Source organism: Liolophura sinensis, chromosome 8 (genome assembly GCF_032854445.1).
Source record: "Liolophura sinensis isolate JHLJ2023 chromosome 8, CUHK_Ljap_v2, whole genome shotgun sequence".
NCBI lineage: Eukaryota > Metazoa > Mollusca > Polyplacophora > Chitonida > Chitonidae > Liolophura > Liolophura sinensis.
In genome coordinates this window covers 45,990,881-46,011,326 of record NC_088302.1, presented here as the reverse complement: position 1 = coordinate 46,011,326, position 20,446 = coordinate 45,990,881, and the positions used below count along the sequence as shown (strand labels likewise).

At 37.1% G+C, this 20,446-nt stretch overlaps 1 protein-coding gene across 1 annotated transcript; it reads left to right on the top strand.

The window, feature by feature from the left end:
- The first annotated feature begins 192 nt into the window (after nt 1–192).
- On the top strand, nt 193–18,049 carry LOC135472665 (TBC domain-containing protein kinase-like protein). The gene is made up of 26 exons (XM_064752272.1): nt 193–249; nt 696–1,002; nt 2,050–2,122; nt 2,593–2,707; nt 3,129–3,202; nt 3,357–3,498; nt 3,981–4,050; nt 4,370–4,431; nt 4,862–4,923; nt 5,102–5,159; nt 5,709–5,802; nt 6,728–6,866; nt 7,304–7,403; nt 7,768–7,817; nt 8,278–8,380; nt 8,877–9,011; nt 10,664–10,726; nt 10,991–11,168; nt 12,037–12,120; nt 13,444–13,529; nt 13,799–13,835; nt 14,411–14,572; nt 14,911–15,086; nt 15,745–15,920; nt 16,250–16,409; nt 16,846–18,049. Exons 2-26 carry the CDS (start codon nt 810–812, stop codon nt 16,954–16,956), a joined length of 2,703 nt encoding a protein of 900 aa, XP_064608342.1. The 5' UTR covers nt 193–249; nt 696–809; the 3' UTR covers nt 16,957–18,049.
- Nucleotides 18,050–20,446: the final 2,397 nt, after the last annotated feature.

The following is a 20,446-nucleotide window of genomic DNA, read 5'->3' as shown; positions in this document are numbered from 1 at the left end:
GTGATATAGGTATTTTTCATTTTAATGTAATTTTATAGCAACTGTTACAGGAGACAGGAATGGAATTGTATTCCGACATACAAAAATCCATACTCCTAGACCAGGAATAAATATAGGTGGATATTTTACTAAAGCACGTTTTAGTCGACCAGGACACATTTTTCTACCTTTGAAGCGACAGAGTTCTTGTTCAAAGCTTGGAGCAAAGACTGTCAATATTACAGATGAGATGAATGCGGGTAAATTTAGGTATCAAGAAAGCATCATTATCTCCTTACACGTAGCTTATTCCATGTCAGATGTGTTTTATTCATATCGCTTATTTTAAGAGTAGTACGCCGATCACACATCCTCGCTGTCTTAGTCTCGTTTAGCCTGACACTGACTGACAGTGATATCCGCCCATTTGATGACACGCTATCATTTTTGAGTTCCAAACGTTCTCCAAAGCCTGTAAAACTTACTTGTATAACTGTGAAGTGGCTTTGTCAGGAGGAATTGCATGGGAATATCCCTGTAATATTTAATGAATTCCTGCTGCCAATAAATATAGCCTCTTAATGCATCTAATCCTCTTTTAAAGTCTTTCACAAGCATACAAGCTTTCATTAGCTCTTTAGGGCTATCTTTTTACGTAAACATATAGTTACGATTTTTGTATGATATGATATTGAGGTACATGTATGTATTTCTAGGTGATGATGTAGTACCAGTGGCATTGTGAGAGACCATATGCAGTATGGTCACTGTGTAGACAAATGACCAGAACAGATCATCACTGGGATTGATGCCGTCTTAAGCCTGAAACAATGTCAGCCCTAGGGAAAGCAGAGCTGGGAATGATAACATTCTTTGCCTCCAGTCATCCTAATGACAAGTGTGGGGCGAATGGCCTACCCTTGACTCCAAACTCCATCAAAGTCCTTGGCAACTTTCAGCAGTTGGCTATCATCCAACATCCCCACCTCTGTAAATACATTCACATTTCCAGAGGAAAACATGGTATGTTAATGATCTGCAGGATTAGCTTTGTTTTTGTTATTTATTTATGGATTTGATTTTGTGTTTTATGCCATACAACAATATTTCACTTAAATACGTGGCCAGCATCATTGTTGGAGGAAATCGGACAGAGCCCGGGGGAAGCCCACAACCAGTTTTATTTTTAACCTGTGTTAATACGTGTATGTCTTGCAGGTTGTGGACTATGTATTTCCATATATTTTGTTGAGACTGTTCTGATAATTAACATTGGCTGTCTTTCTGTGCGCTTCCCATCTTGTGTTTGTTAACATTAAAATCCATTTCACCCAAGATTCTTCTCTTGATGAATGGAAGAAGAAAGATATCCTGTCCAGCACAACATGCATTTATTCATATACCATACATGAATTTTCTCAGATTTTTAAATAATCCTGCTAATACTGAGTGCTTACAGAAGCTAAATTTTGGGCTATTTCCATACAAATTCCTTGAGTGATGTCATTTTCCTGGAGTGACGTCATTTTTTTCCTGGACCGACATAATCTACAATGTCTTCAATCACACTAAAGCTCTTTCACAGATGATGTGGTCGTCTGAGCAGAAGACGTCAGCTCAAGTTTTGTGAAGCCATAGTAAATGGGGTAATGTGACATCACAAGAGGAATTTGTATGGAAATGACTGGACATTTTGTTTTTTGCACACAATTGTACTAGAAGCTCAAGAAGCTTAACATGTGATAACCATTTGTACATACTATGTACCCATGTAGCATACTAGCAGTTTTAGCCTGAAATGTGTGTGAACCAGAAGGGATCTTTAACATCATAACATTAGGTTACACTGGATTGTAGCTTGTACAGTTTTACAGGATTCTTTTTCTTCTGTGGTAAAACATAACCTTGTTTTTTAAAAGAAATTGCATAGTTGTTTCGTCAGACCTTTTTCAGAAAAGTATTTTTAAAGTGCATTGTATTACTTGTGTGTGTGTATAGTTTGATATTTTGTTGCACTAGGTGTCCCCTCTAAAAAAGAAAACTATTCATGTTTGTATTGTTTTTCTTCAGAGAGGCTGATCATAGTAGCTGAACATTACAGAGAGAGTTTGTCATCAACTCTTCACTCTGGCAAATTCTCCAGGTAAAGCTTTCCTGTGATGCTTGGGATTCTGTGCTTTTTGCTTTGTACAGATTTGTCACAAATTGACCTGTAGAATGAAGAGTTGATCAATTGCAGTGTTCATGCAGCTTTTTAGTCAGTATTTTTGCTATTTATTTTACTGGCGATATGATTTCTAACTGTAGTTTTATTCATTTGTACCAAGTCAGATTCATAGATTGACAGATACATGTATCTATGAGGTAAAAGTAACAGACTAACAACATAAAGCTTTGGGAGCTAGATTCTGTCACATGGTGACCTCAGTGATTAAGGATAAGCATATGTGGTTTAGTGTTGATATATATGTAAATTAGTTTGCATATCTTAGTATGCAGATCATATTATGTTATTTAATATTTCATCTGTTTTTTTTTTTCTTTACAAAATCATTTTTGTTATAAAAAATTCAGTATTGAAATGTGATTTGACGACAAATGTATGTGTTTCAGTGAAGACAACCTAAAGCAGCTAGCTTTTGAAGTTCTATCTGGGCTGGAGTATATGAACACAAAAGGTCTCACCCACCGCAACCTTTCACCCTCCAATATTCTCTTTGATACAAAGGTAAACTATATAACACCGCCAAAGTTTTGCAGTACATGTCTACATATGTCTGTTTACTACTCAGCTGTAAATTGAAGCTTGAGATGTAACCTTTTGATGTCACATATATGTATCAAAGGAAACTAATGAAAACTACATACATGTAAGCTGTAGCTTTCTGAATACTTTGTAGTAAATAACCACTATTGCTTGTCACTGTTGTTGTTATAAACTCTTACCTTTCAACCATTAATTTTCCTCTATGCCTGATAAAGGTAATCTACCATATTTATCTCCCAGGGGCATTGTACTTTCTCACTGTAGAGCTTGGCAGTTTAATAATATGTGGAAGAAAATAATTCTTGTTCATTTTGACAACTCAGTTATTAAATTTATGTAAAGTAATATAAATTGTTGTCTTTTTTTTTTGACCTACTTTCAGGGTAAGGTGAAGCTGGCCAAGTTTGGCATGTATCACATGACTGACTGTGGGGCTAATGTGTCATTCCCTATTGGGTAAGTCTCTGTCTAACTTGTTTACAGTATCAGTAGTTACAATAAAGAGTTATCTTACTAAATATTATGCAGTCATTCATGTTGCATTTGTATATTCGACAAGTACCTAATAGTTTTTGGACATAGCAGTCGAAAAATTTCTTTTTTGTTCAAGGTTTCCAAAGTACATGGCCCCAGAAGTGATTTGTGCGGGTCCTGTTCAAGTGGATGAACACCACGGTTCAGCTATTCAAGCTCCGAGTGGCCCAAAGGTGGATGTGTGGTCTCTAGCCATTATTCTCTTGGAAGCCTTACTGGTATGATAACGTATCTCGGCATGCTTGTGAAGTGTGTCTGTTGATGTGCAGGCTTACAACAGTCAGCAGTGTGTAAATAATCTACAAATGACAGGATGCAAATCTTGTTGAGTTTATTTTGCTCTGAACTAATTGGATTCATATTTAAATGAGTTCTTTCTACCTTAGGACAAGTTTTATTCATTTATTAGATAGGTATTTAAAGCCAGGCAGACGTTAATGCAAATATACTAGACATTCGAATTTAAGTCTTAATTGCACCAATACATATTAAGTATGATCCCAAATAATTACAATAGGGTTAAGTGGGAGTTGTCCTGCGTGTGAGTAATAATACCATGTTAAAGATTCATACTATGTCCGCTACGTACATGAAACACTACACCGTGCCAACGTGCCTCGTCTAGTCCTATTGTAGTAAAGAACATGGAAAATTACTATCGTAAAGACTCACAAGGTAGAGAGTGCAATTATTTTTTCAGGGGAAGAAGTTGTGGTCCTCGCTGAGTCTACAGCAGATTGTTCATAAAGTCCTGGATTTTTTGAATACTGGTCAGTACATTTATGTTGTCTACCAAAGCATGTTACAAACTTCATGAAGTACTCGAGTAATTAGTTACTTGTAGCTCTACTTATTGGCACAATGTAGCAAGTCGGCTAATGCTTCTCTGTGACATACCTCTAGCTTACACCTGGCAAATGTCTAGCGTGCTTATAGCATTCCACCATCATTCACCTAGCCTTTAGCAGCTGATGGTGTGGAGTTACTGCAGAAGTAAATTGAAGTGATCAGATTGACAGAAGCAATCTATTTTCCGTGTGTCGTGTGTTACGCACTATTGTCTTATGTGACATCCTGTTCTGTCTACAGACTACCACCCTCTAGATGTCATAGCTAAGGACATCACTCCAGAATGCCTGGCCAAACTGCAGGTTTGTCCTCTGTTGTTTTGTCCTTCTGTGATTCTATTTTCTTTGGTATAGTGCTTAGATTTTCAACATTTATGATGAAGCATTCTGTATTATCTATGTATGTAAAAAGTGACTCATATCCAAATGAACAGAGCCGTGGCAAGTACATATGTGTAGCTTAATGCATAGATAGCTAAACGTGAAAACCATCATGTAAGTCAAAGGCTCTTGACTAAATGACCAATCAAATAAAGAAATACTTTATGTATGAATAAGGTAATATGTGCAGATGCTTTAAGTGAACAGTAATCTTACACTATCTCATAGCGCTTGCAACAAGTATATTACATGTATCTACATAAGCATAATTTTACATCCAAGTTATGAATATATGAAGTAGAGCTTAGGGCCGGTTGAAGAATTGGTACTAAGTTGTTGTTGTGTGTTGTAGTTGTTGTCTGAGGAGATGAGAGACTTTCTCAGACAGTGCTTGACAGTTTCCCCAGAAAAACGGTAAGTGGTCACAGAAAATTCACAAAACTTATCTAGATTCTAATGAAGGAAGATCAACAGTTTTAGATATTTATCAAATAAAGTTGATTTCAATTCTTTTATTGCAGATACCATACTTTCATGAAACAGTAAAACAGTATGTTGATGATATTCATTTTAAATTCCTGTTTGTATCCAGGCCTTGTCCAGCTGACCTACTACAACATCCAGCCTTTAGAGAACAAAGACTTCATCAGGTAATAGCACATGTTGAAGAGCGTGGCGGTAAATAAATGGAGAATGACATGGAACCAGTGAACTGTGTACAGTACTTGTTAAACATTTATATTTAGACATTACTGCATCGAAATAAGAAGCCAACATATCGGTATTTCAATAAGACAACACCACACAAAATGAATGGCAGGATGAGGAGGATGTTCATACAAGAGCTTTTAGTGTTTCTAAAGGGAATGTTTTATTCATATGCTGAGCAGAAAATTTAAAATTGATCTTGTAACTTTTCATGTTTGGTTTTCACTAAACTATGCTTGGTTTCTTCCACACTTATGCCAGTATGGCATCAAAGAAATGCAACGCTTGGTGCGGTACATTGCAAAACCTAAATAAGTAGAAAACAATCCAGTACGAATCTAATTGGATACCTGTTGAAAAGGTTTAATAAAATTTGAGCAAGTGAATAAATTTATTTTGACATTTCTTAGATGTGCTGCTCTGACCTGCCAACTTTCCTCAACTTCTAATAATGGGGCCGAGTTTCATCTTCTATTTCTTCCATTTGAAAGGTTCCCCACAAGAATGGTGTCCAGCTCTTTTCCATAGCTCTGAGATGTCAAGACCTGGAGTTACCGAAATATGACAAGGATGGCCGTGTCATAGGTCAGTTCTTACAATTCCACACATCTGCCATAGGAGGCTATGTTCTGATTACATTGTAGCAGGACAGGTAGTAATTTTAAAATGCTGTCTTTAGTTAAACATAAACTAAATAAACCGTGGAGGCTTCACAGATTGCAGATTGTTAAAGCCAGTGAGGTTGAATACTCAAATCTAACTCCTGCTGTTTTGGCTGTGATTTTTCAAGAGTGATTGGAGCCTCTGGGATTGAGGTGGTTACGTGCCAGCATAGTGCAATGTCCCAGGAGCCACTCACCAAGGTTGTCGCTGTAAGTTCAAGTCCAGCTCATGCTGATTTCCTGTCTGGAAAGATCTGCTGCTCTACTCGATTTCCTTCCACCTTAAGGCTGGATATCATCATATAAGTGAAATATTCTTCAGTACCACTTAAAACACCAATCAGATAAATAGATATATCAAGAGAGATTTGCCAGGCACCTTGCAAAGGTTGACGATTTACTCTGAGTACTCTAACATAAAACTGACCCCTGTCATATAAGAGAACAATTCTTGAGCACGATAGTAATCACCAGTGAAATAAATAAATCAATCTTGCTACAGACGTACATTGTTTTGCGATGTACATGTATGCATGTACGCACGTCCAGCATGAATTCTACCAGCCTAAGTCCGTTTACTTTCCCTATGGCTTTTTTAAGGACTTAAAATACTGACTTTCCATTTTAATAAAAGGAAATTAACTCATAAATAATTCATGAACAATATGAGCATTAAAGTTTTATAATACTTTTACTCAAAGTTCCCCAGTAACTTCCAATTGACTATGGGTATTATTAAAGGTAAAAAATGCAATCTGCTTTGGTCCAAGATCAACATTCATGGCACATTCCAATCTCAGTGTCAATCAATCAGCCATCATTAACATGGTTAATCTTTATCCTGCCAGACCTTGATGATGATCACCTGGAGCAGAGGTCCATAGAAGAGGTGTTCTACCTGTGGCAGTTAGCAGGAGGAGACCTGGACTCTAGCCTCAAAAAGGCTGACCTGGTTAAGGCTAAGCCACCTGTCACCTTACTACCCAAGTAAGCTCCTAGCCACGCCTTAGGCAGAAGGGAATTGCTAACTCTTATCTTTAAGAATTCTGAATTTCAAAACTTGGACTGAAATTTGTTTCAGCTTTTATGTGTAAAACGTGTGGTAATATGCCTTCCCCAATTTTTTTTACTATTGACATGACGTCTTCTGTATAGAATATGTGGCAATTATCAGCTATTTACATTCATGCACTCACTCAAAATGTGTGGAAATTAATTAAATGGCTCATGCAGATGAATTGATACACTGTGTATTAAATAATTTTAATAGATGCAAGTGACAAACAACTACCCTATGCATGTGTGTTGTTCTCATATATGTCAATTCAATATCAATAATTTTTTATACCCACACAGTCTTTATGATATGTGTGGGAAAGCGTTTCACGTATTAAAATTCAGTGTAATGTATTTGTTTGTTGCAGTTTTGTGTGCAATGAAGGAGAGGTGTTTGGACAAGCCAGGGATGGTTGTGAATTGTTAGATGACAAGGTCATACTTCTTTCCCAACAGCAACTCAGACAGGTTAGTTGACAACTAAGACTGGCCAGTTAACAACTACAAAGACTAAATTCCTTTTGCGATGCACACAACCAGTATAGGAGACTACAGCATGAAGAGTAAAACCAATGGCAAGATTGACACAGAGCATTATCTCAACTCATGCGGAGCATTAAGGGAGATGCAGTGATTTCAGCAGTTGTTCCCTGCATGCTGAACAACCTTGTGTTCGTCAGTTAGAGCTCACCATAAAAACTGATGTTAAATACTTTTTAACTTGCAAAAAGCTTAATGTATTTGTATTTTTAAGGATCATTTGGAATCTGTGGATATGCTTACTCACTGAAGTAAAGCCTTATTTTCATACATTTTCTGTTTGTCTTTTCAGAGACTCCAGAATATAGATGAAGCTGCCTATTACCCCCTTCTGGAAGACGAGTAAGTTAAAATCTGAAAATCGGAAGTTTTATAAATATTGGCAATTCTGACCTGTACATTGCACTGATGCCTGTGTTGATGCTGAACAAGGAAGAGAAGATAGCATTTACAGTTTGTTTTTAGACTATTTAGATGCTGGGAACCTTGTCTTAGGCATACCCTAACGTCTGGTTATGGAGATTATTACAGCTGAAGTTGAAAATAAATATAACCTTTATAGCATCATATACTAATGATATACATCACCATTGTAAATGCACTTGATGTAGTTTTGCAACATTTTTGTATGACAGGCCCTTTGAGATGAAAATCAGTCTGATTGGTGGATGACAATTTTTCCATAGCAACACCATTCATTTTATGCTCCCCAGTGGGGTTTTGGTGATCAGAAAGCTTTATTATTATCCTACCAGGAAATTGGTTTCTTGTTTCTTGATGCCTCATGATTACTTCCTTTCAGGTCAGTGAGTAATGCCAGCCTGCCCAGTTCACCCAGCAGCGTAGACCTGTCAGACACTGCTAGTTTACCTCTGATAATCAGAGAGAGGGATATAGAGTATCAGGTTAGTCAAACTGCCCAGAAATGTGATTTGAACTGCCCATTTTATCAGGATAAATCTTCACCTATTGACTAAACCCAATTTCTTGGGGCTTCATTGGAATCTGCAGTTTGTTTTCTCAAGTCAGGTTGCTAAAGGGAAACTCACATACACACATTGGTGATGTCTCTTTCATAAATGAAAACTTAGTTGTGGGTTTCTCTTGGGCTCTGCCCAGTTTCTTCCCACCATAATGCTGGTTGGGGTCGTATAAGTGTAATATTATTGAGTACGGCGTAAAACATCAGTCAAATAAATGAAAACTTAATGTTAACCGAGTACTATTTCATCTTTAATCGTTTCGACCCTTTTTGTGTCACTGTATGATGGTTGGCAGCTGTTACCCTGCCGAAATCTTTACTATCATTGATCCTACAGAAAAGTTTTCTTGTTTTGCAAACTTATCATTATGGCCTGCCATTCTTTTAGACACGTCTAACAAAATCAGTCTGTGTTTCAGTTCCATAGAATCATGCTTTATGAGAGATTACTCAAAGCTTACCCGTACAAACGCGCCCATATTTGGAAGGAAGCTCGGGTAGATGTCCCTCCTCTGGTCAGAGCACATGTCTGGGCCACATTGTTAGAAGTTGAGGTGAGTTGGAGAGGTCAGACCTCGTGTATAGGTGATATTGTTAGAATTTGAGGTGAGTTGGAGAGGTCAGACCACATGTTTGGGCAACATTGTTAGAAGTTGAGGTGAGTTGGAGAGGTCAGACCTCGTGTATAGGTGATATTGTTAGAATTTGAGGTGAGTTGGAGAGGTCAGACCACATGTTTGGGCCACATTGTAAAAAGTTGAGATGAGTTGGAAAAGTCAGAGATCATGTCTGGGCCACATTGTTAGATGTCGATATGAGGTGGATAGGTCAGAGCACACATTTGGGCCACCTTATGAGATGTTGAGGTGAGTTTGAGAGGTCAGAGCACATGTTTTGGCCAGATTGTTAGAAGAGTGAGGTGAGTTGGAGAGGTCAGAGCATATGTTTGGACAACATTGTAAGAACGTGAGATGATTTGGAGAAGCCAGAGCTCATGTCTGGACTACATTATTAGAAGTTGAGGAGAGCTGGGAGGTCAGAGCAGGTGTCGGCTACATTGTTAGAAAAATGAGGTGACTTGGAAAGGTTGGAGCACATGTTTGGGCAACATTTTAAGAAGAGTGAGGTGAGTTGGAAAGATCAGAGCACCCATACGTGCTACATTGTTGGTTAAGGTGAGTTGGAGAGGTCAGAGCACTCCTTTGGGCCACATCATAAGAATTTGAGATGAGTTGGAGAAGTCAAAGGTCATGTCTGGGCCACATTATTAAAAGTTGAGTTGGGAGGTCAGAGCACACATTTGGCCACATTGTTAGAAGTTGAGATGAGTTGGTAAGGTCAGGACACAGGTCAGGGTCACATTGTTATAGAAGTGGAGATGAGTCGGTGAAGGCAGAGCACAGGTCTGGGCCACATTGTTAGAAGTGGAGATGAGTTGGTAAGGTCAGAACACTGGTCAGGATCACATTGTTATAGAAGTTGAAATGAGTCGGTGAAGGCAGAGCACAGGTCTGGGCCACATTGTTAGAAGTTGAGATGAGTTGGTAAGGTCAGAACACAGGTCTGGGTCACATTGTTATAGAAGTGGAGATGAGTCGTTGAAGGCGGAGCACAGGTCTGGGCCACATTGTTCTAGAAGTGGAGATGAGTCGGTGAAGGCAGAGTACAGGTCTGGGCCACATTGTTAGAAGTTGAGATGAGTTGGTAAGGTCAGAACACAGGTCTGGGTCACATTGTTATAGAAGTGGAGATGAGTCGGTGAATGCAGAGCACAGGTCTGGGCCACATTATTAGAAGTTGAGGTGAGTTGATAAGGTCAGAACACAGGTCTGGGCCACATTGTTATAGAAGTTGAGATGAGATGAAGGTAATAGGCCTCATTAATTAAGCATGAATTTCTCATGGATGTGTGGTTAAGTTAACACAATAGTTTAGTAGAAAGGACATAGAAAATAAACATACTTAATAATATCCAGAGTTAAATGATTCATGCAAACATTGCAGGGTTTACACGTGTGGGAATATATGTCAGATTGATGTGTTTGTTGCCTTTCTCAAGAGGATTGGTTAAAAAGAAACAGTTACCTGTAATAAGTTGTCTACATCTGGTTGTACAGGTATATGTGGGTTGGAATGATCCACCACTGTTTGATATGGATGATTATGACCTGTAATATGATATCCCTTAACTACTCGTTCTTCTCAGGGAGATGTCCAGGGGAAATTTGATATGATTGACAAGGAAACTCCAACACCCACAGACAGACAGGTGAGTTGATGAGCTTCAAGAACAAGTAAGCTCAGAACTTAAACAGCTTGGCTTTGGTGGATTGGTTATAGGAAGTACCTGTTGTTATACATACTTGTCACTTTCCCTGTGATGTGATAAGTGCCCAAATCTTAGTTCAGGCTGTCCACCGTCAAATTCCCAAACACCAGTTCCATAGATAAAATGCGTGTAACAGTCCTAAGCAGAATCATGTGACTATGTTACACTGATTGACTTGTTGCAGCCCTTGCATTGCTTTTCCAGATAGAGGTTGACATTCCTCGCTGTCACCAGTACGATGAGATGCTCTCCTCTCCCGTCGCTCACGTCAAGTTTAAGAGGATCTTAAAGGCGTGGGTTGTCTCTCACCCTCAGTATGTGTACTGGCAGGGACTAGACTCTCTGTCGGCCCCTTTCCTCTCACTCAACTTTAACAATGAGGGTAAGATTATACACTGGACCAAAAGTCCACGGGTTTTATTCTATTTTCACACTGTAACTGATTCACAGAACTTTACCCATAGAACATGGAAATTTGTGCTCTAAAATATTTCATCTGAAGTTTATCATTTCTCAGGTGACACATTTTGCATGATTTTGAATTATTCATCCACCTAATATAGGGTCACTTAACAGTATTTTGTTAAATTTGAACATTTTCTTACCAGAGAAACTTCAGTGGTTTCCTCTCACCATAATACTGGCCACTTCCATATAATTGAATATTCTTCAGTACGGCGTAAAAAAAACCCATCAAATAAATAAATAAATTACTTTCATTTTTGGAGAAAATAAAATGCCTATGTGATTTATATATTAGAGGTGGCCGTTATGCTTCAAAACATTAGTTTGCCCGAGACAATGTCTTGATTGCTGGAATAGATTTTTGATATTCTTGAGTAGATTCTGCACTACCAGAACTTGTAAAATTTAGTTGACAAATCGAAATTAATGATAAAAAAGAAATCATCAACTTCAACATTATTAATATCATCTCTAAAACTTTTCACTACATTAAAAAACATATTCTGAAAATAGGAGTAAGACTTGTTTCGGATGTGTCAAATCTGATGTATGTCAGTGTGTAAAATTTGATGTCTGTTTTTCATTTTTTGTCAAAGTGTTCAGATGAGGTGTGTGTGAAAGTGTGTTAGTCTGATGTGCCACAGTGTCGAAGCTTAGTCCAAATGTGATCTCTGCCAAGATGTGTTTTTAACAAAAACTACAAATCTGTTTGTACTAATGCATCATTTTCTTGCAGTGTTCATGTAAATCATCTGGATATTGCTTTTTATTTGTGTAATTTCTAGCCCTGGCATTTGCTTGTCTACAAGCTTTCATCCCAAAGTATCTGCATAAGTTTTTCCTCAAGGACAATTCCCCGGTAATCCAGGGTGAGTATGGTAATGTAACTGCTACTGGTACTGCTAAACAATCTCAATGATTTAAGGATAAGACACGACTGGTACTTTTTCCTGTTGAGTTATTGCTAACAGTTCAGGTATTGTCTCAACCAACTGGGACAACTTCCACAAAGACATTTATGACTTACTGTAATTCTTCAGCCTTTTCGCAGGTTTGCAAAGTTTTTATTCTAGAATATTCTGAAGGCATTATTCTATGTGGACTGTTAAAATTATACTTTTTGTGCAGCTCTGAAATTGGCTGATCCAACTAGTCTAGTGTTGTCTCCAAAATCAAAATCCTAATGCGGATATTTTGCACTGAAAGTTGCTCTTTTCATATGCGAAAAGGTTGAAGAATTACAGTAAGTCAAATCTTAAAATGTTGTTACACTGTTTAGAGCTGAATAATGGAAGATGACATTTTGACACTTTTGTCTTACAATAACATTGATGAGTTGGCTAAAAATTTTAATTTACAGGGCTCAAAAATAAGCTCTAAAATCATATTTCAGATTTTTGACTTTAAGTCAAAATTGTCTTTGTGGAATGGTCCCCATGGAACTGATATTGTACACACAGATTCTATGTATGTAGCACGTAACCACAGTGAAATCAGGGCTGGTGGGTGTAACGTGAGAAATACCCCATACTCAGAAAGCCTTAGACTTAGGCCGTGTTTTTGAATATAGCTCCCTGAATCAGTACACTCTGCATCTAACTAAACTGAGTTTTCCTGCCTTTATACGTGTAGATATAGTTTTTCCAGCAAGGCTATTAAACCTTGACTTGAGCAACTGGACTTATGCAATCTTCTGGGAATAATTGGGTACAAGTGTTATACATGTTCATGGGCTGATGATTAGATTCACCTTATTTTGATGAATTGGTGAATGCTGTATAATTTTAATTATTTTCTTGATTTTTTATTCGTTATGTTATTTGATGAGAAGAACTTGTCACACAACAAACGCCAATGAAAAACTTATAATGGTATTATTCTGTATTTAGTGTACTAGAATGGTTTCAGACTGAGTGTATCCAAAGAACTTAGACAGTTTTCTAGGCAGTTCATCTCCTTTGTCTCTGCCTTTAGCAAGTTAACCATACATCTGACCACAGTAAGTGAAATATTATTTAACTTGACATTCAAACCAAGTCAAATGAAATAAACATATAAAATAAACCATTTAATCAGTAGGCAAAAATAATTTGTTTAATGTATACATTTTTGTCGCTGATGTCTTGATGCTATGATATTACAAATGTAATATAAACTTTGAGTATAAATGTACTACTCTGTTTTGTTTGCAGAATACCTGGCTGTTTTTTCCCACCTGATAGCTTTCCACGACCCAGAATTAAGCAACCATCTGGATGGGATAGGCTTTATACCTGATGTATGTCAATACCTTACCGAGTCTTCATGTCAATGAAGTCTTAACAAAACATTTTCAAGTTAATGCATAAATATGGATGTTACGTACACACCCTCAATTGGTATATTTTTGTAATAGAGATTTGTAAACAATAACAACAAAAATTTAGATTGCCTTGTTGTAATTCCATGGGGTACAGTAAAGTAGAAGTAATTTCTTGCTGTTTTTCATCTTTTGTTTTTCAACAAGTTTTGTTAAACTATCTGACTGTGTGTCATGCTTTCTTCCAGTTGTATGCCATTCCATGGTTTCTGACAATGTATGCCCGTAAGTAATCATATTTTCATTAGTTTGAGTTTACTGAAAAGGCTTGACTGGCAAGCGACTTGTAAAGAAAACATTCAGCAGTACTGATTCTTCCCTTCATTTGATTGGAGTACCACTTTGAATGTACCTTACGCCTTATACGCTGCATCTTACAAATCTTCCAGTTTATGAAAAACTGTTGTAAAATAAAAAAAGTATTTCCCAAACATAGGTGATGATTGTTAATGCTAATGCTAGGTTATAATTCAAGAAGTGAATAATGAATTAAACTTTACAGTTGAAATTGTTTTAACTCTTTACAGTAGAAAATATAGCAGTGGTAGATTTATAAATTAGAAAAAATGACTTTTTATCATGTTGCAAGATTATTTGGTTAGATACTGCTTTGCTGTAAATAAATACATAAAACCTCTGCACATGAATGTTTTTCATGTTCTGCACGTGGGTCTTGGCATAGAACTATTTGTGTATCCCAAGGTGACATATTTCAGAAACAGTTTAAACTTTATTTGTCCTGATTTGCTTTTGAAATGGCCGTGATGTTTCCCTCATTGTTTTCCCACTTAATTTCCCAGACGTATTCCCCTTGCACAAGATCATGCACTTGTGGGATACACTGTTGCTAGGCAACTCCTCATTCCCATTGTGCATTGGTGTAGCCATCCTTCATCAGCTGAGAGACAGACTTTTATCTTATGGGTTCAATGAGTGCATCCTTCTCTTCTCAGATATGCCAGGTAATAAATGAGCATCCTACAGCCTCTTGACAGACTTCTGCGCTTTATCTTGAATCCTTTGTGTTTGTGAGTCTATAACCACTAAGCTGTAAAATTGACATACTAATAAAATTTACTCCATGCAGAAGTCAGTATGAGTACAAAGCATAGAATGAGTAAGCCTTTCATGCAGTCTTGCCACAAGTCAGTTGCCTTATCTATCACAATAAGTGACTATTGCATATTCCTGTTTTCTATTTGACATACGGTACGAATACAGCTATCTATATTTGATTTTTATTACATGTATGGTATTGACTATCCACATTGTTAAGTATAGTTGTATCTGCTTTATTCAGAAATAGACATAGAGAAGGTGGTACAGGATTCCATTCGAATCTTCTGTAGTACTCCAAAGAGTGCCACATACAGGCAGCATGCACGTCCTCCACGTCGGATTCAGGAGAAGAAAGATGGCCGCCCCAATGTGTCTTACTATTCCCGGGATTATAATGACCTTCCTACAAATGAACTGGTGATTTATTTTATTTGAATTTTTTTCTATTTGGAGGCGATTGTGTGTTAAGTGTAATTGTTTATTTTGTTATGTATATCAAGAAAACTTATTTTTTATCATATATTCAGTCGTCATAAAAAAATGGGCTGAACTTTGATGCTGCATTGCTCCATTATCCTTTGTTCAAGCCCTTCCAAACTTTAGACATTCAAATGGCTTGATTTTGTTAATATACTGACCAATTTTCAAGGTCATAGCTGGAGTAGTCTGTACACAGGGTTAAAATGAAAACATAGCCTCAAAAACGCACATTCCGGTGACCCACATTGAATCACCAGTCAGGTGTCATGAAATCATTTTGAAATGTCCGGAACATACGTTTTTGACTCTGTTTTGATTTTGGTACCATGAACAGAAATCTTAAAGGATGAAATAGAAATTTGGTTTGTATACTTAGGACATAATAGCTTTTGAGTGTGTAAATTTTTAGAAGCTGACATAAGAGGGTTTCGGAGATACTGAGTGTCAAAGTACAGCCCATTTTTAATGCCTACCCAATAGAAAAGAAACCCCAAATAATAAACAATTATCAGTAAATAAAAACCAATTCACCATTTTTACTATATAGCAAATTATAACCCTTTCCTTTGAAACTGATCTTATTGTTTTTCATCAGTCTATGGAACCAATGACTGTAGAGGAACTGAAGGCGGAGAAATTCCCTCGGATTTCCGCTGAAGATTTAATAGAGTTGAGTGAGCTCAAGGGATCTGCCTTTTCTAGGAGTCCTACCAAGAAGTCCCAGAACAGCAAGCCTAAGCTGCTTATCATTGATGTACGCTCACCAGACGAGTATCCTTTTAGGAACCATGATGATGGCCAGCGAGTAACATCATTAAATTGATGCCCGCAACTTTGAGAATTCACACAACTCTTATTTTAGACAGAAAGACTATTTAAAATGTTTGCATATTATCCGTTTTTATTCGTATTATTCTTTTGGTATTTAGTGCAGTTGAAATTTCATGCACTCGTAGGATTTATTCAGTTTGTTGACAGCCTTGCAATAATTTATATTTAGGTTAACTTTTTGGAGTATTATCAATTTTAAATGGTAAAGCGTGAAATGGTGAAGTCAGTAAATCTCCTGGGTGATTAATAAGCCTTAACCACGGTATCAGGTATAAAAGGGGCATGGTGCCCAACAGCATCAACATACCATTCCAAACAGCATTCAGCCCTGAGGGTGACCTTGTGCCCAGCCCAGCAGTACATACTCTTAACACACACAAGACTCAGGTCAAGGTGGTTGTGGGTAGCAGAGGCAAAGTCGCATCCAATGTAAGTATTTTATCTCTCTTGTATGTGATGTCATATTATTTATTTTTACACTCTGCAAAAATATAAATGCACAAATCAAAAATGTTATGTTTTAAAATGACCTTTCTTGAAACATGCTCCCAAAAACTATTTATTTGTATACTGATTGGTTTGTTTTCCTCAAATCAAGTGGCCCAATTTCAAATGACCACTCCTAGTCAGTTTACTCACAGGATAAGTTATTCATGTTGAGCAACATGAAGGATGACAGCATGATGGCCATTCAGCCTGACCAGTACAAGGACACTCCAGTTGGGACAATAAATGGGCACCCAAAAATGTAGACTTTTGCCACTTGTCAACATGCCACAGATGTCCCAACTCATGAGGGAGCGTGTCATTGGCATGCTTAATGTCGAAATGATGAGTAAGATGTGAACATTAATTTTTGTTTCAGTTTGCTAATGAGCTGGTGAGGTTGGCTTACTCCAAAACCTGCGTCCTACATAAGGGTATAGATGTTTTACGTCAGACAGGTCTCCTAACAGTTCCTCCTGCTGACCTCTAACAAAGTTACGCGACCTTACAGATCATGAGAATGTCAGTTTAACTTTTTATGTTTAACTTCACATTCCTTGTTTCATTTCTACAAAGCTCAGGCTAGATTGCCTTTGGTATGCCTTTTGTCCATTGTAACATTTGTTTTCATATGAAACCAGAACAGGTCACAGCATATGATCAGCTATTCTAAAATCTCTGTGATGACTGCAGCTTGAAGTATGGAGGTTTACCTGCCAGGTGATGTAGAAATGAAATATTCATGAGTACAGCATACAAGAAATCAGCTATATGTATTGGTACTGTAAATTTTGGTTGTAAAATTCTTTTCTGACATACCCGGAACTGCTGTCTTTGTCAGATTATTGTTATAGTTCTACATGTACATCTGAAATGGGCTATCTCATGGTTCACAGTGAAGAAACACAGTTCACTGGAGATAGGTTGACAATTTGATAGATCACAAGTTGATGAGGACATTCATGTATATCTGAAATGGGCTATCTCATGGTTCACAGTAAAGAAACACAGTTCACTGGAGATAGGTTGGCAATTTGATAGATCACAAGTTGATGAGGACATTCATGTATATCTGAAATGGGCTATCTCATGGTTCACAGTAAAGAAACACAGTTCACTGGAGATAGTTTGACAATTTGATAGATCACAAGTTGATGAGGACATTCATGTATATCAAAAGTAAATTACCACTTTATTATAAATTGTCACATTTTTGCAAATAATATCACCATATATTTATAGCTTGTTATCAATTAGAAGTACATATTGTATGTACATGTGTATTATTTTGGTGTAATATAAGAATTGTGTACACATTTTCAGTGTCTGTGGATATTATGAGAGGTGCTATATTTTGACTGGATACACTGATAGTGCAATACCACTAAAACGCAGTACAGATACCTGTGCATAGATGAGTTTATGTTTGACAAGTGTAAGACGTTGTCAAAGTTTAGACTGCGTTATCAGATGTTTGTTGTAATTGTTCAGGTGTTAATTCCATATTTCATTGATGCAGCGCGTGTATCAGTATACAGTAGTGATGAGAATCCCAGTTGTCCCCTTGGAATATATCAGTATGTATGTACCTTTGCGGAATTTGTTTTGTTTTTAATAATTTTTTTTATTATTATTATTATTATTTTAAATACATTAATTTGTCTGCAGTGGTCATTCTATGGGATATTAATGAAAAAAAAAAAAACAGATGTTCCTCAGGAGAACACTTCATGGTGTTAGACATGTCCACATGCTGTCATCATGAACTCATCATGTGTAACAACTCTTCTGGCATAGTGACCATGTGCCGCTCTCTACCCTCACTTTACATCACTGCCACCACTAGACAGGTTTGACCTTTGAAACCTGTGAAATGCCTGTAGGCTTCTTTAGTTTAAGCCTCACCACTGTTGTCCTTGTGCGGAACTACTTCATCAGCATGTATCAATAAAATTGTTTTAGATGTTAGAACCATGTTGTGCATATTTTACATAAGGAGACTGTATTAGTATTACTAGAAATAAGGGTTGAGACAAGAGTTTTTGTGATTTCTGACATCACTTCCTTCCTCATCACATTACCCCCATGACCTTGGCGTTGTTCAAGATTTTTGTCCAAAATTTGCTAGTGGTGACTGTGATGTGAAGCAGATGTAGAGAGAGTATGACTCTTAGACTCAAGTAAAAATTTCAGTCATTAAACTTGGTATGTCACGCTCCGTTATTTTCGATGAAATTTGTTTTACAATAACTCGCCCAGTATTTACGTTGTCAAGCAATATTTTGACCCTGTTATGTAAGAAATAACAATCTTAAACTGATTTTGTGATCTTTTCATGATCCCGCGGCCTGGACCTCATACACTCTTCTGGGACCACTTGCACACAGTGATTGTAGCCTAAGTTGAATGTAACTACCATGGCAACACATGTTGCACTCATATTTTACATTAATTACAGTTAATTACTGACCCTACAGTCTCTTTGGGCTAGAGGCCCTGGACCCTATGCATTCATTCACTCACATAGGACTGACGGGAAGGTACATTAGTATGACAGCTGCAACTTCACATTGAATAAAAATTTCTGTGTAGTTGTCAAGTTTGAGATCACAAGAGATTTTTGTGCTTTTTTTGTTTGTTTTTTCTGTCTGGTTTTATAGAACAAAATGTTTCATTAACAGTTTGTAACCCATTAACTTTCATTTTAATCTGTATAATAGTTAATCCATTCAGTTTCACCTGTAGTAATATACATTTTGAACAATGGAATTGATCCCTGGTTTATTCATGTGCTTATATGTGATGTATGTCTAAGGTGTTTGAGGCTCTGATTTGTGTGTACACATGAACATGGTTAACTTCATGGCTCAGGGGGAATTCTCATATCTACAGCTGACTTTGTTTGCTGACATAAGTTTATAATTTGGGCTTTCATGTAAATTTCAAATATATGGGCATGTTATACTTTGATTGTATAGGAAATACTGCTTCTGAGCTTGTACATTTAGGCCTTCTAATAAATGCAGTGCTTGGGTATTACCTTGTGATTGAATATCTGTGTTATTTTGTTCTGTCTGATCAGGGACGAGTACAAGTTATATTCACTTTACTTCTGAGTGATCGCATGACCTGTCTCAGTTCAGGCCTCTGGCTCTGGGCTTGTATGTATCAGACGTCTTAAGACTTAAGTCAAAAATTCAAACACAGCTACTGTTAAAGTGTTTTGCTCACAGAAATTTAAAATTTGTACACAGATTTTGTACAGCAGGACAATGTACCAAGCACAATATGAGTCCTGTTCAGAATTTCGCTTTTCAAGCACGTGCTGTTTATGACTTATCTCTTAAGTTGCTTGGTATATACGAGCCCAGGACATGAGATCACATGTTCACATGGGGCTGGCTCTACTGTAGCCATTATAGTACAGGAGCTCGTCTGGCATCTGAAAACCAGACCAGACTGCTGTCTGTGAGATATTCTTGGGAACACTGTGAAACAATTGAATACAAAATGCCTACATTACATTCTTCAGATTAAGTTTAAATATGACAACTTCCTTCTCAGATTTGCATGTGTTTCCACTTTGCTGCAGAAACTCCCTAACCAGTAGGTTTGCTGATGCCAAATACTGATGCCCAGTACATGTACCATTATAAACTCTTGGCAATAGCACTTACCTCCCCATATATCATATTTATGATGCCACAGTCCTCTTGTGTGGTTTTAAACTGCAATCCAAATTCAACAGTACAAGCGTATTTTCTTTTTCTGTCTTTGGACATACATTTTATTATCTTTCTTCAATATTCACAATATATAAATCCATACATACACTATACATGTCCATATGTCCATATAAATTATATGTAATAATATCTGTTTGTACTTACAAAGCGTATTATTACAACTGTACATGCACTAGGAGCCTTAATTTACATGTATTCAATATTCACAGAGCTCAATAATATTGTACATGTATG